The sequence below is a fragment of the Daphnia magna genome, unplaced genomic scaffold (genome assembly GCF_020631705.1).
Source record: "Daphnia magna isolate NIES unplaced genomic scaffold, ASM2063170v1.1 Dm_contigs139, whole genome shotgun sequence".
Taxonomy (NCBI): domain Eukaryota; kingdom Metazoa; phylum Arthropoda; class Branchiopoda; order Diplostraca; family Daphniidae; genus Daphnia; species Daphnia magna.
In genome coordinates, this window is record NW_025533138.1 from 74,240 (window position 1) to 96,248 (window position 22,009).

Consider the following 22,009-nt stretch of genomic DNA (forward strand, 5'->3'; position numbering starts at 1 on the left):
TTGAGTGAAAATTGATGTCATAATTGTCAGTCATATAAACAGGCTACTGGTCATAAACAGCTGACAAGGTGAAACCCTACTACAAACAGCAATCTTTTTAAAGATTTCCTTTTCTAATACACAGACAACGATAGCAATACTGAACAGATAATAACATACCGAGAAAAGATTTGAAATTGTTAGAATAATACAGCTCATTTTTTAATTTTTTCAAATTGTCACGAAAATTATCCGGAAGTAGCCCATATTTTAGGAAATACTGATCCCGTAACAAAACGAGTATGATTTTGGTGATCCTTATCAAATTTGGGGTTGGAATGACGTTTTTTTAGCCAAAAGTCGGATTTGACCAAAATTGCGATTTTTCATGAACGCGATTTGAGTTCAGGAAAATTTGCGATTTTTGACGATTTTCGGGTATTTTGAGCTGATACATGGAGTCGACCCCAAATTTGACGAGGATCACGAAAATGTGAATATTTTTTCTGACGGACCAACAAATAGGGAGTTATTTGGCATTTAAAACCGGAAGTTGAAATTCCGGTAATCTAAAAAATCAGTTTTGTTCTCCTTTAAATGGTTAACAAGATTTTGAAAGTTGTAAAAGTAAACTGTTGTTAATAAAATTTATGTGGTGTTTTAAAAGTTCTAAAAGTACAATTTCAGTTCTGACACCTAAATAGACTTATACCTGAACACCGACAATGCGAATAGGCAGTGTGCGTGGAAACAAACTGGTTGCTACTAGACAGTTCTTCTAGAAGACTCTTCTTCCGACGTCGCGATTTCAATCCGATTGAGCAAGGCATGTTCCTTGGCTGCCATGTTAGCATAATTAACCATCAAACGAATCAGGACTTGCGTCTCACCGAAATCAGCTTCCATGAACAGTTTTTCGGCATAAATGATTCGAATTGACAAACCGGGACCAGGGAACGGGTGACGTTCCAGTAATTCTGCGGGCAGACCCAACTCGCGACCTAAGGCTCTTACTTCATCTTTATGGAAGTCTGTTGGGAAAAGTTGCGAAAAGCGTAAAGATATTACTGGAATGCCATAACGCAGGTAACACCTTAATGCAATTACCTTGAAGAGATTCTAATACACGGTCGTGAAGGCGTAACTGAAGAACCACTTCGGAATCGTCATAATGAATCTTTATGGCATCAGTGCTTGAAGAAGCCCTATGCGAGGCGAATTCAATAAAATCCGGTCTCATAGCATCTGTAATATTTTCATTTATGATGACATTGAATATTAGGCAATATAATACATGCAAAAAAGAGATGGTTGATACCTTGTCCGTGAAGTAGATTACCCCAAGTGAGATTTAAATTTTCGTTAGTCGTTCTATTTGCCACTTTGACAAACGTATCGCCAATAATTCGACGTTTTTCTTCCGAATTAACAGTCCGGCACAACGACAAAGTTTGGCGATCATGCACATTGGTGGAAGCACGTAGAAAGTCAAACTTACAACAACCCTAAACAATTCGAAACATCAAATCTGATCGCTGGTATGAATAAGAAATGAGAAGCCACTGTCTGTAAAAAAAAAAACTCGGTCATAGAATTATAAACCGTAGAATTTGAGTTATGACACGACGACGTATCAATTAATCTCGTATCAAATTTTTGCCAATCATAAGATTCTGAACGTTCCAGAAAAGTATCTCAAATCACACGAAGATTGAGCCCGAGTTGCTGTAAACTAGTGACGACCTGCTCGGATTCGTCTTAACGCAGGAAACCGTTATCGATATGGATTTCATGCACTCGCGACGAGTCGTCATCCTGTAGAAGTGCTTTATAGAGAAGGGCAGCACAAACGGCGGAATCGACTCCGCCGCTTTCCAGCATGAACACGATCTTATTACGTCCTACCGTACGCCGGACGTAATCGATATACTGCTGCTCGCGTTTCTCCAATGTGAAACCTCTTTGCAATCCACAGATGTCGAATAAGAAGTTATGCAACATTTTTCGTCCTGTAATTTTACACCAACCATTAAGTCAATGTTTCGCACTAGATGGAAAGGAAACCAAAATACCGTTTTTAGTGATATCAACTTCAGGATGGAACTGGACTCCGCTAAGACGGCGTTCAGTATCAGCAATGGCGGAAATAATATGATGTGTAGATTTTGGGACGCAACGCAACCCTTCTGCAACCTTATCGACGCTTTAACCATGGGTCAGCAATACCATTTGCCAAGTCTCTAAACCTTTAAACAATGGGCACTCCGTTTCTTACTTTATGGCATTATTTCTGACATGTTAAATACTGCTGTGAAATAATTTGAATAATAAAAATTTGATTTAAAACAGAATTGGTTACCTAATTCCTTGTTGAGTAATTGCATGCATAATAGCATAACACATTCCCGGCACTGGAAGGCCGCAAGTAAAGATTGCTGGGCCTGTTCAAAAGTAATGCAAAATTCATTTTTGGCTCAACCATTTCATTAACTTGACCCTGAAGCCTGAACATATGTTTAGTTGTTTACACTTCCATGCTTTCAAAAGTTAAATGCAACAATAACATTAGGCAAAAAAGCCAACTAAAAAATTTTTGATTTATTTTTTATTTCTATGCTGTTTACCTCCTGAAATTCTAATAGCTTTGTGTCAACAGGATTCAAATGAAGCAAGCAGCTGATAGAATAATAGAATCCTTTGCTTTACGAAAGACACAAAAGTGATTATTGACTACTTGGGTGAATAGAAGCCAACACAGAATGTGTACAAAATGTAAACAACTCTGGGACACTGTATGTTCCCAACACCATCTTGCTTGACCAGCATGACTTAGTGAATGAAAGGATCTGTCATTCATTGTGCATTAAATCATGATGCCTGTTAACTATTTCAAGACATACTTTTACAAATTTTTTCACATGAACATCTATGTTAATTTAAGTACCTTCATTTCGAATATCCATTTTTGCTTTTTTCAACACAACGATCAGTTTACGATAACAAAATTTTTGCATTCAATCTCAGCAAGTATTTTTGTTAAATCAATTATAATTTTATATTATCTATTACCCATGGCTTTGTGGATCGGTATCTGCCTGGGAAGCTGAAATTGTGGAATCAATCCCCACTTGTGAAAACAATTCAGCTTTTATATCATTCTTGTGGAATGGTGTTCCATCATTAGGCACCACTACTTCATGGGAAGAAGAGGTCAAAGTTTTACTTCCATCTGTTCAATGAAGCATGTGATGTAATGAAGGTTTGAAATTACTAAGCCCCATCCCTGTGACAAAATGCATTAATTCTGACTTCCTCCTTTACCTCCTCTACTTGTAATTTTATTGTTCTATGGTAGTAGATAAACCTCACTACTCTTTAATTTGGCACTTTGTAAGATGATAACCAAAAGGATTACTCAGAATAGTATTAGGTTGAGTAAGATTAGATTAGAGACCGACAGCAATAACCAATAAGAGGGAGAAAATTCAAGGGCTAGAAATACCAAAATCAAGACAAAAAAAATAAAATTGCATAACATTTTTTGCTTCAATTTACCTTATTGTGATAGTTGGTCAAAAGGATTGACACATTTGGTATGTGATACACATAATCTAAGTGAGGAGAGTAAGAGCTTTTCAAGTAGACAATTTTTGCTATGGTATCGTTCATATCACGATGTACCAGGAGAGGTGGGCAAACGCAGTAGGGCTTCCCCGCTTAAAACTGTGCCAACTTTCGGTAATTGTTCTCACGTCTGCCGCTAGGTTCTCTAGTGTTAGTGGCCCTCAGATTTGGCGCGAATTATCAAAAGTAAAGCGTCTGCCATCTTGTCGATAGTAGATTCCATTTCGTTGTTTCATTTGATCATTTCGTTCTTTAACTTAGGGTAGTAATGTGTTTTTGATAAATTGTGTTGCGAAATGGTTAAATGCTTCGTGGTTGGATGTTCTACGGGATACAAATCAGCCAAAGAAAATGATGCTAAGGTATTTAAACCACCCAAAGAAGAAAGGCAATTCATTTTCTGGGGTAAAAAATTGGAAAGAAGTGACAGAAAATTTTCTAGAAAAGATCGTGTGTGTTCTAGATATTTTAAAGAAGAATTCATCATCAAGAACTCTGTAAATGGTGGTGCCCTATTAAGTAGCTGGAAATTGAGAGATGATGCCATAAGGGTGGGCTAAAAAAGGTTACACAGAATTTTTTTTTTTTTATTTCTTGTGTGGAGGAATTTACTGATTAAACATTTCGATGGAAATGACAGCTATATCAGGGATTCTTTTGAGTCGGTTATTGAAAAGGTGTCAAAATTCAGCTTCTACTCTGTTTGCTGCGAAACACATCAACGTGTGACGATTCCATTTCTAGTCTATGAATACATTGTCCTTCGTTTTCGCTTTCAAGCTAAGTTGAAAAAAAAAATGAGATGGATGAGACCAAAAAGTCGAGTATGCTACATAAGTCAAGAAAACTGTCCAAATTGTGATCAATATCGTAATTTTTATTGCATTTTTTTTTGTTACATTTCAAAAGTGATAAAAACAAACAAGAATTAACAATTATTCTGAAAAAAACCTATAAATTGTAATTGATTTTACGTTATTAGAAACTAGCATTGTGTTAATTTTATTGTTACTGAACTAAAACACCCTTAAACCACGATGCTTTATCCACAATGGTTAAACTTGGCGCCAGATTTGAGGGCCACTAACACTAGAGAACCTAGCGGCAGAAGTGAGAATAAGAACTGAAACTTGGCACAGTTCTTTCCTCTCGCGTTTGCCCACCTCTCCTGGTACATCGTGGTTCATATATTGCAAGTTAAATTACCAAAACTTTGAAAGAAATTTAACGTCTAACATAGCAAAAACCCGACATCTCTTCTCAGGTATCTGTTGCTAGCACAGCAGGAGACGATATAGACCCTTACCCCACTTGAATCCTATTGGTCAGCACTTCAAAATCGGCCATTATGGTTTTGAAAAAGAGGGGATGAGAAAAGGGTTTCGGCAACATTAAATGGATAGAAAATTTCTGGTTTCAGTGAAAAAAGTCTACGCTATTGATCAATCATCTGCTAAAAAGGAACGCGGTTCTGACCGTATAGTCATATTGCTCGAATTGAAAAGAATGTCTTACTCCTAACTTGCTATTAGGCCCTACGTGCTACTACCATTAAAGAAAAAAGATGCAAAAAAAAAAAATAGAAAGTATCGGCATTGCCCTACCGCTGAAAAGCGTGAAACGGAAACTCACGACGAATAAGATCGAAATGGTCAAAATACACTTTCTCGTTCACGCTTTCCGTAATTCTATCAGCAAAGCACGTTATTAAGTGGAACACTACTCCTTTTTCTCTCTCTCTATCTCTCATCTCTCTCTTTCTCATTGCTTTCCCGTTTTCCCTTTCCTTTTTAACGAGGCTCAAGTTCAGGACGGACATGTTCGAATAGCGAGATTCATAAACTTTGAAACCTTTATGTCTGGCTGATACAAATTTTGGTGAAACTTCACGCGAAACGGTAAGCCTATCGCGCATCGACAACTAACACTCTGTTATCAATTAAGTGGGCCTCATCATTCGTGTTATTCTTCACCCTTAAGCTATAAAAGAGGTCGCCCTATACATGGATCCGGCTCAGGTTGAGTTTCTAAATGGTATAACATTCGATATTGATTCCGTTATAACGGAATCAATAACGGAAAACATGTAAGAGTTTAAAACTTGCACGAAACAGCTCAGAATAACTTGGTGGAAATTACCAGAAGCTCTCCCACCCTAATCCCGCATATCTCAGCCATAACGCCAGCTCCATCCAGCAGGGTATTCCACAAATGACAGCCATGGCCGCCAGATGGCTATACCTCAGTGTCCTTAGACTTCAGTCAATCGATCAATTAGATAATCAGGAAATTTCTTATTAATATTCATTTCCCTTCAAGATATTTGCGTGAATCAGTTTGAAATATGTGAATAAAAATTTTTCTTTTTGAATAATTACTATACTTTTCCATTTTCTTGTGGAAAAGCATTCTCTAATCAAACTTATTTGGAGAAAAGGGAGAATGTTGGCTGCCATTTTAGTGGGCGTTAGCATAAGGGCACGAGATGTTTTGATGAAACACATCTGTTATAGCTCCTATAGCAACAAACAACTCTTATTAACCATCGAAATGGCTTTCAAAGAGTTAATCCTTTATTTTCTTCCTACGTGGATTTTCGGATCCGCCGACCCAACCGCTGCCGATAAGGTACGGTCCCAACCAGACGGTCAATCGACACATAAGTCAAACAAGAAAGAAACCCAGACATCAAACCAGAAAGAAACCCAGACATCAAACCAGAAATCAACCCAGCAAGAGTTTTCCACCAGCCAGACCACTTGCCCGATTAGTAAGGCCTGTCAACATCTGCCGAATGAAAGGGACAAGAGAGTTAACAAAACTGACGCTGCCCCTTCACAAAACATAAATGATGATGTGGAGGAAATTACCCAGCTGCAGCAGCAAGTTTTCGAAATTACAATGGCTCGCGACAATCTTCAGGAGGAAAACGAGAAATTGCGCAATGACTTGAGCTATCGAGAAAAAGAACATCAGGAACAGTTAGAAAATCTGAAATGTCAGCGAATCTTGCTAGAGGACAAAACGACCCAGCTTTTGGCCCAAAAAGACCAGGAGTTGGAGAACACAAGGAAACTCCAACCGTTCCATGATGCTCTTCACAAAGAAATCTCCAAACTTCGTAGCGATCTGAAACAAAAAACAGAGAAATATCAGAAGGAATTTGAAAAACTGAGGCAGCGTTACGCCCTGCTGAACCAAAAGCGAACTCAGGCATTGGCTTTGAAGGACCTGCAGTTGGAGAGGGCGCGAACATTCCTTTCAGATCAAGACCGTTTAATTAAACAAATGCAAGAAGAAATTGTCCAACTACGAAAATCCAACAAAGAACTTACTGGAAAGCTTGCGAAGATCGAAGCCAATTCGTCTCCTGCTGGCCAAATTCATCAAGAGCAGATCAAGGAGCCCGAAGTAGCTGTTTTTGCACCACCAAGTATCCAGCGACAAGATATCGAAGCTGAACCAAACACTCTTCCGGTAACAAAGACAACGAGAAGGGTGTATGATCGGCGTGCGCTCATGGAACTGAAAGACAGCGTTGGGACCACCAACATCAAAAGTCTGCTATATTTCGGTATTCTTCGTGATTCACACAGTGAAAAATCAACCCCGACCAACCAGGGAGTTGAATTTATGACTCGTTCTTATCACCCACTGTTCCCAGCAATGGAACATGGTCAACCAAGAAAACGAGAAATAAGACTGATGAGTTCACAGGAGGAGCCGAGAAAGGCAAACAATCCCAATGTTTGGATACCCAAAAGGCTGTCTGCAAAATCTGAGGACGGCAACAAGACATCTAGCGAAGAGATTTTGAGAACCATTCGTGGAATCTTAAATAAGCTTACACCATCCAACTACCAGCGCTTATTAGCAAAGATACAAGAAACCAATATTGACAGCCAAGATTGTTTGGCCGGGGTCATCAGAATCTTTTTTGCAAAAGCGGTCGAGGAATCCATTTTTGCCTCCATCTACGCAAACATGTGTTTGGCACTATCGACCAAAGACGTTGCATCTTCATCCAATCCTGCGGAAACGATTAACTTCCGCAAGCTGATCCTATCCCATTGCCAGAGGGAATTTGAAAAGGATAGTGCGGGATTAGTCAAGACAGAACAGAAACGACTTGAGTTTGAAAACGCCGAAACCGAAACAGAAAAGCATAAGTTACAAGAGGAATTAAAGGAACTCGTTGACAAGAATAGAAGAACATCGTTTGGAAACATAATATTCATTGGCGAACTATTCAAAGTCAATGTTATTTCTTCGAACGTTATGCATCAATGCATTCGAAAGTTACTGAGTCACAAGGAAGACGAAGACTCGATTGAGTGTCTCTGCAAGCTGCTGACCACCGTTGGCAAGCAATTAGAGAGTTCTACACTTCCAGACAATGGAGTTAGGCCAAATTTTACCAACGCTCAAATTATGACCTCATACATCCAAACTTTACAGACTATAGCTGGTGAGCGGAAAGTATCTAGCCGTATCCGCTTCATGATTCAAGATGTAGTAGATCTACGCAAAACTGGATGGAAACCTCGTCGAGCGGAAAACGGACCCAGAACAATCGAGGAGATACATAAAGAAATTAACCAAGAGCTTGAGGGACAGCAAAAACAGTTACCTGTTCCGCAAAAACAAGGGCAAATACTAAAAGAATCCCGACCTGTCAAACAAGTTAAGGACACGATAAACAACAGAACGCCTAAAGTGCCCACTTCCCAAGCCAGGATACAAGGTAGTGGTTCAATGAAACCAAATGTCAACTCGAATCCGTTTCAACTACTGGCGGATGAATGTGAGAAATCAGTGGACAAACAGCTTCCACCCGTAGAAAATGACGAACAGGAAGGTATCGCGTTTACAGAGATCAAAAAGTTTTTCGCTGATGAAAAGGCAAAGAAAACCAAGAATCCTGTACCGAACTTGGACTGTAAAGTCAAAGGCGATATGAAAGAGAAGCTTCTTGATCAGGAGGAACAACAACCCCCTCTTCCTTGCCCAAAAAATACACAAAAAGGCAAGCCCAGCAACGCAAGAACTAACGTGCCAGTAAATACCAGAGCCCAAACGGTGAATCCAAACAGCGTTTCAACACCAAATTTTAAAATCGTTACCGCGCAAATAAAAATGGAGACATTCCCTGATAAGGTGATGCTGCTAAAAGTATCCCAGGGAAATTACCCACACATTGTTGGCAAAGGAGGTAAAAACATAGATCGCGTCAACTTAAAATTTGGTGTACGAATACAGACAAAAGTAGGAGAATCTGTCCGTCGTGATTACAACTTCACAATATCGGGAAATGATGCAGAAAACCGTAAGGCGGCTGCGAAGGACCTTCTTGACGGGCTTCCTGTTCGTTTGGAATGTCCTGACCTAACCTTGGATGGTGTTGACAACTTAAAAATCAAGCAAATGAATAAGGAGCTTTCGGTTGAAATAAACCGACCCTCTTCTCCCACCGGGAAGGTTACGATTTACGGCAAGATCAACAACTGTAAGCTTGCCTACGAACAACTAACATCAATCGGCAAATAACCTTTCCGTCATCTTTCAATTCTTCGCTTAATTTTTTCTTCAACTTTTGGGCTACTCGTTGTCCTCCTATAAGAACCGTTTTTCCATTGGTAAAATGTAAGGAAGAAATTCTCTCCGTAACGGCTTCCGAAGACAGTGTCTTGGACATCTATCATAATAAAGACTAAACTTACAGTTTGCAGCAAAATGCGAACTTCAATGTCTACTTATCGTCTCCAGGCACTGTCGACGGACTCCGATTGCAAGAGAATTTCTTGTTTCATAAATTTTCACGAATTAGTTGTAAGGAGGATATTTCTATTTTCGATTCTTTACTTCATTTTTCTTTCGCTTTGATTTTTGGACGACGTGATATCCTCTTAAGAAGACTTCTTCCATTGGTTAACAAGAAATTCTCTGCGTAACGGTTTCCGAAAGCAGTGTTCTGGTCATTTACCATAAAGACTATATTTACAGTTTGCAGCAAAATGCGAACTTCAAAGTCTACTCATCGTCTTCAGGCACTGTCGATGGACTCCGATTGCAAGAGAATTTCTTGTTTCATACATTTTCACGAATTAGTTGTAAGGAGGATATTTCTTTTTTCGATTCTTTACTTCATTTTCCTTTCTCTTTAATTTTTTGACGACGTGATATCCTCTTAAGAAGTATTCTTCCATTGGTCAAATGTATGGAAGAAATTCTCTGCGTAACGGTTTCCGAAAGCAGTGTTCTGGTCATTTACCATAAAGACTATATTTACAGTTTGCAGCAAAATGTGAACTTCAAAGTCTACTCATCGTCTTCAGGCACTGTCGACGGATTCCGACTGCAAGAGAATTTCTTGTTTCATGCATTAACACGAGTTATTTGTAAAGAGGTTAGGCAAGTGGTCAAAATCATCCTTTCATTAAAATTGTGAGTTCTTGACAATGAAGTTCTTATTGTTTTTTAATTGTTGTTGGACAGTATTAGATGTAATATTTAATGAAAATTATGTACGCATCTATGCTGTCTAAACAAATGACTGAATAAAATAAATTTTTCTGATGAACTTTTTTCTTCGATTTAATTTTAATATGATCCCGTAATTACTGAATATCCCGTTTTCGTTGCTGACGATATTCCATAAAAATTAAGAATGAAAACTGCATAAATTTTTGCCCATGACGAACAGATTTAGGTTATGGAGGTCTGTTATTCAGTATTTCAGTTTACAGACAGTGTCTGAAATTTTATGATTGAAATTGACACTAACGATCAATCCTCTTGCAGTTTCCTTTTACACAATTACGTCTCACCGTCGCTCGTGCAAATGACGGCCCGTTCTCGTCCATAATTACAACCGCCCACCAATTTACAAAACGGCTCATTCAACTTTCACTTTGACGCGGACCTCGCGTACGCGTAGACAACACTTGGCCACGAATGATGGGCTCCTGGAAAACTCTTTCGTTTAGAGACAGATATGCTGTTACCATGACAACATAACCATTATCGTATGCAGGAATCCTCCGGGAAATTGAGAATGGAAGGTCAAGAGCAAAACCAAAAATGAAAAAAAAAAAATAAATAAATAAAAATGAAAATGAAATAAAAAAATGATTTCCGAAAAAGTGATTGGAGATCACAATGAAGAGCAGATAGATCCCTGGTGGGTTTTCGCACGCCGTTTACACGAGTTTGCTGAAATCGAAGGATTGAATTTTCAGAAGTGGCTAATGAGAACATTAGCGAAACTTGGATGTGGTGGAACTGGACAGTGCCTGATGCGTCGGGCGACGACGTCGATGTGAACGCCAACGGTAGTGACATCTTTATGAATATCAGTGGCCGTAACGAGACGTCGCTCTCATCGCCTGATGTTCGCATCGACTGGGACGATTGGGATGGCGGATTGTGGACACCCGCTCAGAGGAATATACTCGAGGGAGGCGTCATACCACGTCACGTTCACATAAGTTTAGGCGTCCTGCTCGCCTTTATCGTCCTGTTTGGCGTTATAGCCAACTCGGCTATCCTCTACGTCTTTTCGAGGTAAACATTTGCACATTTTTGTTTTTTTGCTAGAAAAATGGAGATTTATAGCCGATTGTGCGTTGGAATGATGTAGAGCGAGAAATTGTGCGATAGGAATTCACGCACAGTGCGCCGTGGATGAAGCCGTGTTAATTCTAAGCTTTATATTCGTCCGTTTTACGCACTGGGATGTGTACATAATGTTGATGGCATAATAAAGGGGGTCGTTCAACGGTGGGTTATTTATACGTTTTTGCGGAAGAGGAAACGCCCGTCTCGTCGTCCAATAAATAAGCGACGACTGAATAATGAGCTTGCGCATTTCCTTGTGCAGCGGACTTAGTAAAAAAAGAAAAACGTAATGCATTCGATCAACTGGTGCATCATTGGATTTTATTTTTTAAAGAAAAAAGGGGGGCTTTGAAAAATTGAATATCAAATAAACATTGGTTTACTAGGTTCAAACGATTGAGGACACCGGCTAACGTGTTCATCATCAACCTGACAATCTGCGATTTCTTCGCTTGCTGCCTACTTGGCCGTCTATTCAGCCTTCCAGGGCCGCTGGTCTTTCGGCCAAACAGGTAAACCATTTAAGAAAATGATATGGACCATGATATTCATCGTTTGAAAACGTGCCATGAAAATGTCAAACCGAAAACAAAAGTTCAGTAGCGAAAATTCGAAAATATACTCAAACCTTATATGCAAAGTACAAAGTACCAAAGACGTGTGATTAAGTATCCAGGATTCCACTGAGTTGGTCATTGGCTCGTAATTTTTGGCTCTCTGGCTTAACATCTTTTTACAATCTTTCCAATGACACTTCGTTTGCATCAAGACATCCTATGTTCCTTGTTCCAAGAAGCAGGAAAATATTTCTGATACAAGAGTCATCTAAAGAAAGTCCACAGCTGTAAATTTCCTTAAGGGAAGAGTATTTTAATACTGCAGTACTCCTATGTTCAATAACAGTTTAGCTAATATAAATATTTGTCATAGATTTGCATGTGAAAGCAAAATATAAACAACAATTACTGTTGATAGGTTATTTCTAGATTGCTTACATGAAGCCACCATTGTGCAGATCAGCACCACAAGTAGATTTTTTCCACTGTTTTTTTTTTGCACACTGCAGGGCTGCGGATAGGAATTGCACCTAAAGATATGAAAACATTGTCTGACAGCAAATAAAAACTTAAAGAAATAGCATGCAAATCAGCAAGTAGACTTTACTGTACCATTCAAATGACGGCGGGGCACAGTGGTGGAAACTAGAATCAGAGTCATCTATCGAGAGAAACTGAGTTATTCAACGGCCATTATCAGTGTTTTTTTCGAGCTTCAATTTTACTGGTGTCGTCTGCTCCGTCGTTTCCCTTATCAATGTTGTGATTGGCTGTTGAAGTTTTCAAACATATTTTCTGATTGTGCATTCATCACACACCCGCTGGAGGCTCTGACTGCTATTTCCGAAATTAGACACAACGACAGAAGATTCCCCCCATGTCGTGAACCAACCAGGGTTCTATGACTCTGCTGTTTACGTAAGACCTTACGTAAACAGAATAGAAATTGCTCATATACACGGCCTTTCATATGAAGTCCATTGCTAGGCGATGCCGGAAGCACGGCCTTCAAAAGTAAGTTCGCGGCCTGATTTCGCCAAGCTTTCGCGAAAAAAACCACCATCTATCGGGAGAAATCTCAGAAAAAAATTAGGGTCGGTCGACATGACTCATGAGGAGACATGTAGTTTGCCATTCCGTTTTGCAAGAATCCCTATCAGGAAACTTCCGCAATCTTTATTTAGACCAATAATTGTACAATTTGACATAACGGGCGACATTGATGTTAAAAAATAATATGCAGTGGGTGCCACAGTGGAAAATATAAAAAAAAACATTACACAAAATGAACTAGAAAACTGGTGATTGGGTACCTTAAATTTTTTTTTTTTTGCAATGAAAACCCAAAAGAGGGATTTAAATTTCTATGAAAAACCAGGTTAAAGTAGGAATCATTCTTTTATCTCGGGGCCTTCTTCTAAACAGCGTCATCAGAACTAGATTCTTAGGTCAAATTCAGTGATCCATACAAAAATATTACAAACGTACCGGTAAAACAGTCGCGACAATACTTCCAGATAAAAGTAGACACTATGCATTCATATTTAGAATTCCACGACAAGAGACCGAATGATCCGGATTATCGACCCAACTTAGAAAATGTTACAGTAATAGTCGGGCGATATCAGCTAGATACATTTACAAACAAGCGTGAAAATAAATCGTCAGCTGACGTTCTTTTGGAAAGATGGACAGGAGGTAACGCGTTCAAATTCCACTTGCCAGCTTAACATGAAACGCGATCGCAACTTTGTTCGTTATGTGAACGAGAGCCCGCCAGAATTCGGAACTGGTGGCCATGTACATAACCGGATTATAGATGCTATGGAGTAGGAAGAGATTCCACAAGTAAGGCCATGGAAGCAAAATGCTACCGCACTCGCCCTCGAGCCGGATGCACCAATACAGGACTACAACACTACATGAAACCGGAAATGTACACAACCAAAACGGCAAGATGTTGACGGACATGTTGAGGGCGGCGCGTATTTCAAGTCGATTAAGTTTTGATCCTGCTTGATACATCCAAGGGAAACATTCATTGTCAAGGTTTTCAATGGAAGACGGTAGTTGATGAGCAGGGAGACGTTGGCGGGAATGTTCATTGTCAGCCAAAGTAGAATTTTTTGGAAAATTGAAGAAAATCCTGTCAGCTGATGGCGACGGTTCTGCTCCTCTTCCTAAGAGATAATGAAATAATAAAAGTAGCTACTGATTTGGCACAACATACAGCAGTTAAATAACAAGTAGCTACACAAGCAGGAATACTTTCAAGAGACCTGCTTCATGTGCGCATTAGTACCGTTCAACTAATCCATACGAAGTTTTTCTGCACGAGTTATGCACTTAGAGGCACTACTTAAAGGATAGAGACTGAAAAGGCCTAAGTGGTGCAATTGCGTGAGTGGGGTTATTAACTGGATAAACAAATCAAGCTAGCTCTGGTGAAGAATACGAGGGAGCAGAGCGATCTTTACAAAAGGAGGCATTAATATAGAAATGTCTCATCGGTAAGAAACAGCTGTGCATGTAATCCCGTAAAAAAGCATCTGTTGTTATTTTCTTTGATATCTTTGCGGACTTTTCAATGATACTGAAGCCTCGCACTTATGGTCTCCTAGGAAACAAAGATGTGCAGAACCTCAGCAACAGCTGTAACGAGAACACAAAAAATATATATATAATTCAAAATTTACCAGGAAGAGAATTGTGTTGAAGGGCCACCGAGTTGACGAATCTGACGGTAATCGGTTCCTGATGGCGATTTACTAAGTACTGTTGAATAAGAGCCTTGGATTCCATGAAAATCATGAGGTGCAGGATGACGCCAGCAGTGCCCAAAAACAAGTCCCAAATGAGGATCCAATGCATGTGGGTCAAATTGTTCGTACAGGTATAAATGGAAAAATAGCCAGTCCAGAATGGACTCGTTATTACGATAAAAGTCAATATGGACAATAGAGAAATCAAAACGATGACTCCTCGATTGCTCACGCTGGACTTGTACCATTCGTAGCGGACGATTGCCAAATAACGATCGAGTGCAGCCAATGAAAGGCAAAGCAACAGGATTGAGTAGTCGACAGGTGCCAGAAGAACTAAAATTTGACACGCCAAATGATCGTGATGCACAACGACGGCCAGTTCGAGTGCGCATTTGACCAAAAAGACACATTCGAAGAAGGCAATAACAGCCCAAAAAGTATGACGCGGATAGCGCAACTGTCGCGAAAAACTCACCACAAAGAAAACGAGGCAATTCAAAAGCACGCCGACGATGACGACGGATTTACGGAACACTTCTTGGCCGTAAGTAATGTTCTGTCCCATTATGGGGAAATCAAAAGAAATGTTTTGCCGTAACGATGTAACGTTCTCCTCGGGTGCCAAGTCCTCCATGGTAATGCACGAACTAAGACAAGGTGTATCCGCACCGCGAATATAGCTATATTCACGCCAGTCAGCCGGAATAACATCCTTTTCATCTTTTCTCGCATGCGCGGCACGATCGTCCTAGCAATGCTTTGAATAGACTGATTATTACAAATCGTTTAGCTCGTCCTTGAGTTACACTCCTAAAACTGGGTTGTGAATGAATGGTCTCATCGTCGACGCAGAAATTCAATTACGCGAGTTATTTTCCAGTATTTACAAATTTGTTTGCCGTAATCACCGCGTTAGAAAAAAGGAGCGTTGTTAGGTCATCAGTGAGTCGTTGTACCAGTCTATTTCTCTCTAGTTAATACGTTTACTTTAGATGTTCAAAGCAATTACCATGAGTTTCACGGAGTTTCAGTTGATTATTGCAATAGCGAACCACTGAAGCAGGTAAAATGGGTACCGTCATTATACAGAGACACTCCTGGTGACAGAGAGAAAATTTCAAGCCAAACTTGATCCCCCGATTTGAGTTTTAGCGTTGCTTGGAGGGCAAAAAAGATAAGCTTATCACTGACGATGACATGGTCTCCCACTTCGACTCGTCCTGTTGTCAACCCAGAGCCATTCAATTGAAGATTTAACCCCAAACGAAGTGGAGTAGAGGATACTGAAAACTTGGCCAATCCATTGAAGATGAAGGAATAAGTTCCCATTTGAGGTGCCGTGAACTTTCCAGACGATCCATTCATCGCTTCTCCAACATTGATTATTTCAAGATCAAATGAAATTGGAGTGGACTCTTTGCTGAAGAGGTTGTTTCTTTGTACGTAAAAATAGACGGGCGATGATTTCAGATTACCATATTCACCGCACTGCCGAAAACCTTGTTGGAAAAATTGTTGTACAATTGATGTCGGCATCTCACTCGGTATAACTATTTACCTAAACTGTCGGAGACTTTTGTAAAGTTGCAGTAGACGTTTTCCACTGTTGCATTTCTCACCAACAAATAGAATCCACTCGAATTATATCCCGCCTGTCGTAGATCCGCACATGACGTTGCCATTTCATCGAGGACACCCACTGGTTGCGTATCGGAATTCGAAACAGATTTATTGTAATCTTTTGTTAACATCGATGGGTTTATGGCAGCTAAACGTGACCCCTGTTGTTGTAATTTGGATTCCAAACGAATCAACTCTGATTCCAAATCTTTCTTGATTTCATTCTGGTCAAAAAGAATAAAAATATGCGAAAAAGAATAAAATTCGAATTCCATGAAAAACAGTAGGAGGGACGATACTAACGTTTTGTTGCAGCTGGTCCTCTAGTTTTCTGACTGTTTCCTCCAACTGAACATTTTTTGCCTGTACAGCTTCCTTGAACTGAACCTGAAAAATGGAATAAAATTAATTTTAAAGGCATTCAAGACCAAGTCTGCAGCAAGAGACATATGTATAAATATTTAATAGTTGCCTTACGTAATTCTCAGTCAGTTCTTGCAATTCCTCCTCCAGGGTAAGAGCATTTCCACTAGTTGGACATGTCAGCGTCAGAAGAAACAGGTAAACAATCACTACAGCAACGGTGTGACGAACCAGTTCCATAATTGACTGTTACGTTAACTAAAGATGTCTATTACGTAAGGTTCTAAGGTATACTGTAGCGTTCAGAAATCTAATCAAGACTGTACCCATTTTACAAGTCGCATCCCACCATATTCGTTATGAATACGGAAATGTCAATCAATGGATACACTCAGTAGTCAAGGTGTATAATTGTTTTTCTTTTCTTCTTTTTACTAAGCACGATTACAGGTCTTTTGTCGATGAGATAAAGTCCTATTTCATGATGAAAGCCGTCTGTCTTGGCGCCAGCAAAGAACATGTTTCGATTTTGAAAAATACGGACCCAGACTTCTGCGCTGTTTGTTTTGGATTTTCTAATTGAGCTTATCGACGTTGATTTGAGCCGACAATCAGTACCAAAGGTGAAAACATTCAAGCGTGTCAGGTTCGAGTATGTCATGGAAAGGATTATCTTTGATGGCGGTGGACCTTTGTTCTTCATTCGGTGCGAAGAAAACGTGACTTGCTATCAGCTATTTTTTGAAGCACAGGAATGGGAGTTAGGACCGATGTATTTGCATGGAGAAACCAACCAAGGAGAATAGCAGTAAGCCATCGTTTTCGCCTGCAAACTTTGGACATGAGTAGCTTCGAATTTTATTGAAGATTAATTTGAATTTTAGGTATATCGTCTAAAGATTTGAGTAACGTTCCAAATAATACAATGTTCATTATTATCCAAAGCTATCCCCATTGATGTTCTCAGAGGTTCTAGCAGTTGCAATATCAGTGAAAAGCGCAGCTGAGATTCATGGAATTTCCATAGTGGAAGGCTTGAATACATTTATCATCTCCCTCTGTTAAGCAAACAGACGAAAGTAAAACTGGCTCTACGGATATAACGGAGTAGAGATCCAAAGACTATGTGTGTCTATAGGTGTTCATATTTCATTTGAATCCCATAGTTAGACCACGGTTCTGGGTTGACGCACTCTAAATAATATAATCCCGTCTTTGTTAATATTTACGTATGGAAACGTATAGAAGAATGAAGTTTCTCGTCGAACAAAGAAACGAATACTTTCACTTCTTCTTCGTTCGATTCACAATGCAATCAATAAAATGGTTTTACGCCACAAAAAATGTGTATCCTTACGCATCACCTATCAAAACAAGGAGAAACGCGCAATCCTGCAAAGAGCGCAAAGGCTGAGCCGATGCTTTGATGTCTAGTTCAATGCAGGATTGCTTTGTGCGTATGCTTTAATTGAATGCTGTAGAGTGATATCTGCGCATCAATTCTGGTATCATTCGCAGTGACTAAAACATAAATTGGTCCTTAGAATCAGGTCCCATAGAAAGAACCTCAAAGGAAAAATCAACTAGCGCAACTTTTATGCTTTCAATTTTCAATCATACTTTCTGAATAATAAACTTTCTTTCTAAAGGAAGCTCATTATTATTTCGTATGATAGCAAAAAATTCTATTCGCGATCTGAGGAAAGTTTGAGAAAAGAAAAAATATTACCTGTTCTTAACGGCGTCCGTGCAGTTCCGAACTGGGTTGCGATATGCTGAGAAACAGCATAATGTATGGTGGTTGCCAAAATTTTCGTTCGCAGTATTTCCCGGAGGTAAATTCTATTGCCAGATTGGCATTCGTTGTCCAAATTTCACCATGGGGAATGCAGAGGGGAAGATGTGGTGGAAGAAACTGTTGCTGACAAAATCAAAGCTCGTGCCAGCACCGGTCGATAATCAATTGTGATTACATTCTAGTGTGGGCCAAAGGCTTGAAAATAATATTTTATATTGCTTTGATTAATGTAAATGTACACGTATGATGACATCTAATTATGTTTGAAACACACGACAATGCAAACTCTACTACGTTTACAATTAATTGCGAGGTTTAGGTTTTGTAAGGATTGTGGCACATTAGGAATTAATGTTCACGACATTTATGTTGAAATTCAGAACTAATATGTCGTTTGTTTTGCAGGAGTCCTGTAAAGTATAGGTAGTGGTGCAGGTGACCTGTAAATGGGCGTGAAAGGTGTAGAGGACGTTGTGTAAACCGGTGCAACAGTTGTTTGAGGTCTGTAGGAAGGAACGATGTATTCAGGAATCTTATAGGCTGGTGAAGATTGAGCTTCGTAGGGGGTTGGAAGCGCAGGCTTATAGGCCGGAACAATGGGAACCTTGTAGACTGGGTTAGGAGCTTTGTAGACTGGGATAGAAGCTTTGTAGGATGGAGTAGTAGCTTCGTAGACTGGAGTTTTGTAGACAGTAGCCGGAGCTCTGTATATCGAGGATGGAGCTTCGTAGACGGGTGTAGTGGGGTCTTTATAGGCCGGTGCGACTGGAGCCTGATAGGCCGGGGTTGGTGCTTTGTAGACAGGGGTAGAGTAAGATGGTCTATACTCTGGACTTTTAGCTTCGCCTTCGTATTTGACATCTGCAACGTATCCGTAACTGTCATCTTTGTACGTGACAATCTGCGTACGGCCATCAGGAAGGGCAACACGGTAAGAGCCGGAAACTACCTTACCGTCGCTACTCTCAGAGTGAGCAAAATTATTGTAGGAGGGAGCATCGTTGACTTCCCATGAGAAACTGTACGGCTGTGGACGCTAAAAAGTAGTGAAAGTAAATCAACCCAAATTAATTGAATGCGATTAAAAAAGTAAGGATTATTGTTCGTGCTAAAATTACACCACTCACGTATTCAGTTTCGTAAGTTGGCTCTGGGTAGTAAACAGTTTGAGCGGAAGTGACGCAGAAGAACACGGCAATTACGATAATCTGTGCAACGATTTAAAGATTATAAGATTAGTAACACTTAACTGTAGAAAGCTATAAAAATAATAAGTCTAGTTGCCTTCATGTTGGATAACTATCGATGAGAGGATAGAAACAACTGATGCTGACTTATGCAGTTTGGGGTTTCCTTATATACTGCAAGTGTTTCGGAAGTTTGAAGTGACAACGACATCGCCCTCATATAGCCTGTAGCATTGCCAAATGTAGAACAAACAAGAGGGAAAGTGTTTTGAACCCTGTGTTTTTTTTTCTTCTTCGGGCAAGTCAAATCCAACCATCAAAAGCTTTCTACCGAAAACGATTTACAATTTTCCCCTGGCGGCATTGTTGCCCGTGCGTATTGCGTTAACCAACGTCATCGTGACCATGTCCGTGCATTGTTTCATCTTTTTTTTTTTACTTCGTTTTTTCAATTGCGGAACAGGTTCGAAAATAGATCGTGGAGGTGGCGATTATTCGAAACAGATTTAGATTAAACGTCAATCAAAGTAAATCAAACATATGCTACTCAAGAGCTTCATCTACCATTTTTTTTTTAAACAATAAAAAATAATATTTTCACATTCAAAATTGCATTATCTGAAGCTTCAGTAGCATTATTTGTTTTGTTTTTTTGTTCTTTTCGCTCCAAGAAATCTTTGTAGTTAAAAATTTTCCTTCATTTTTAGGGATGCCGGAAAAATATATGATAAAGGAAAGATTGAACAAAAAAATTGAACACGTTTGACAGCTTACACTGACACTTTTTGCCGTCAAAGATAATAGACAGAAATGTTGAAAATGCCGGGACTTGTGAGAAGGAAAGTAAAGTTCCATGCAGACGAAATTCATCGAGCCCCTTACAAAAAAATGCACTAGCTTTCTAGTTTCTACGTCTTCAAATTTTAGCCTTTAAATTCAGATTGTCTAGCGTGACCAAAGTTGGGGGTGAAATCTTTAACAATGTTTCGAATCACGAAATAACATCAACGCATTTTTACATGTTAGTTTTACCTCGAATAGAATGTCATCTCGGCTAAATGTTTCTGAGGAGAATCGATCAAAAACCTTATGGAATACACTGGTTTAAAAAAAAGACACGACTGAGTGCTTGATAATCCACTCACCGTTTAGAGTATTCTCCAAAGCACTATAGCAACTTAAAAAAACAAAAAAACATGTTGGGTTTTAAACGACTTGCCATTTCTAGGCAACGATGAACTGAAACATGAAACTGGTCCTGTTGTGCACTGAATTCATTATGGATGGATTTACAAAGGGTTGCCAGCTTCATTAAAAAAGAAAACGTGCGAATGGTTAGAAACAGGGGGATAAGGAAGGGACAAGGAAGCGATATCTGTAATACCATTCCCTTTTTTGAAATTTGAGGTTATGAAACTCCTATGGGATATTTTGTAAGTAAATATTCATCTCTGTTTTCTGAGAATTTGATGCTGATCAACGGCAAATTTAGGGGTATCTTAAGATATATAAAAACCATCACTTAGCAATTACGGGTGCAAACTTTCCGAATTAGCAAACAAACCTTAAGTCGAAGGAATAAGATTCGTTTTCTTTTTTTTTCCTGCAAGTGAGAATTTGCACTAATGTGTGTATAATATTGATGATACGCAAAAGCCTCGTGAAAATGTGCTTACTTATTTGCAGCTTACTCGCTGAAATAGTTATTTTAACGACAAAAGTTTTGAAAGAACTTTCGTTTGTGCAGCTCACAATCCATAATTGATTGATTGTCATTTCTTTCTTTTTCCAGATCCCTGGGCTATGTGCTTAAATTAATGAATAAATAGATAAAGGCAAATGATTCCTTGTTCTAATACTTGATTAAGAATTGAGTATTCTGCTGCTTAATTTGGTTGAATAATTTATACATTTCATGATTGGTATAACGTGCCAAATGATGCCTTGAACGCTCTGCATAAAAAACAGTTTCGGGTGTGGAGAAAGACCCGGACATCGTTTAATGAGTTTCCGTTCTGTACGCAGTAGACAAAGTGGCCAGAATAGAATATGGATTTATTCTACCTTTCCACACCTTCGTACTTCAGTGAATTAATATTAACGATTTTGGTACAGCGATTTGGTGATGCAGCAAGAGCCTGTTCACCTTGTCATCGCAGCTTTCCGAATGCGAATATTTGTTGCAAGAGTAATTCAACATTCAGAGCCAATCCTTAAGAATCCACAGTTGTGCAGTTGAATAGAATTGCTATCGATTATGTGTGTGACAGTTTGCAAAACTTGAGGCACTCACGCACGGCTAAGAAGAAGCTTTGGAATCATTTAACTAGATTTCTATAGGATTTGAGCTTTGAATACAGCAGCTTAATCGATTGGTGCTTGAATCTATAAGCTAAGGTTTTTCTTTTCAAACCTTAAAATTAAGAAGGGAATCAGTACAGAAGTAAATCACCAGTCTAACCATTGGCGTGTCTAGTTAACATTGAATTCTTCTTCTTG

At 39.3% G+C, this 22,009-nt stretch overlaps 5 protein-coding genes and 1 pseudogene across 5 annotated transcripts; 2 read left to right on the top strand and 4 right to left on the bottom strand.

Moving 5' to 3' along the window:
- LOC116932962 lies at positions 1–3,260 on the bottom strand (annotated as a pseudogene).
- Positions 3,261–6,153: 2,893 nt separating this feature from the next.
- LOC123467050 lies at positions 6,154–9,150 on the top strand. Its single transcript, XM_045167120.1, has one exon. The coding sequence runs from the start codon at positions 6,154–6,156 to the stop codon at positions 9,148–9,150; it is 2,997 nt and encodes a 998-aa protein (XP_045023055.1).
- Positions 9,151–10,803: 1,653 nt separating this feature from the next.
- LOC123467038 (opsin Rh3-like) lies at positions 10,804–12,092 on the top strand. Its single transcript, XM_045167104.1, has 2 exons — positions 10,804–11,166; positions 11,607–12,092. The coding sequence occupies exons 1-2, from the start codon at positions 10,874–10,876 to the stop codon at positions 11,734–11,736; spliced, it is 423 nt and encodes a 140-aa protein (XP_045023039.1). The 5' UTR covers positions 10,804–10,873; the 3' UTR covers positions 11,737–12,092.
- Positions 12,093–12,927: 835 nt separating this feature from the next.
- Positions 12,928–15,351, bottom strand: LOC123466425. Its single transcript, XM_045167100.1, has 2 exons — positions 14,474–15,351; positions 12,928–13,957 (listed from the first exon to the last, which is right to left on the bottom strand). The coding sequence occupies exons 1-2, from the start codon at positions 15,174–15,176 to the stop codon at positions 13,485–13,487; spliced, it is 1,176 nt and encodes a 391-aa protein (XP_045023035.1). The 5' UTR covers positions 15,177–15,351; the 3' UTR covers positions 12,928–13,484.
- Positions 15,352–15,485: 134 nt separating this feature from the next.
- Positions 15,486–16,856, bottom strand: LOC123466405. The gene is made up of 4 exons (XM_045167101.1): positions 16,640–16,856; positions 16,466–16,549; positions 16,101–16,386; positions 15,486–16,041 (listed from the first exon to the last, which is right to left on the bottom strand). The coding sequence occupies exons 1-4, from the start codon at positions 16,763–16,765 to the stop codon at positions 15,578–15,580; spliced, it is 960 nt and encodes a 319-aa protein (XP_045023036.1). The 5' UTR covers positions 16,766–16,856; the 3' UTR covers positions 15,486–15,577.
- Positions 16,857–18,519: 1,663 nt separating this feature from the next.
- Positions 18,520–20,773, bottom strand: LOC116931607 (repetitive proline-rich cell wall protein 1). Its single transcript, XM_032939206.2, has 4 exons — positions 20,656–20,773; positions 19,608–19,735; positions 19,451–19,531; positions 18,520–19,359 (listed from the first exon to the last, which is right to left on the bottom strand). Exons 2-4 carry the CDS (start codon positions 19,611–19,613, stop codon positions 18,706–18,708), a joined length of 741 nt encoding a protein of 246 aa, XP_032795097.2. The 5' UTR covers positions 19,614–19,735; positions 20,656–20,773; the 3' UTR covers positions 18,520–18,705.
- Between the last annotated feature and the right edge of the window lie 1,236 nt (positions 20,774–22,009).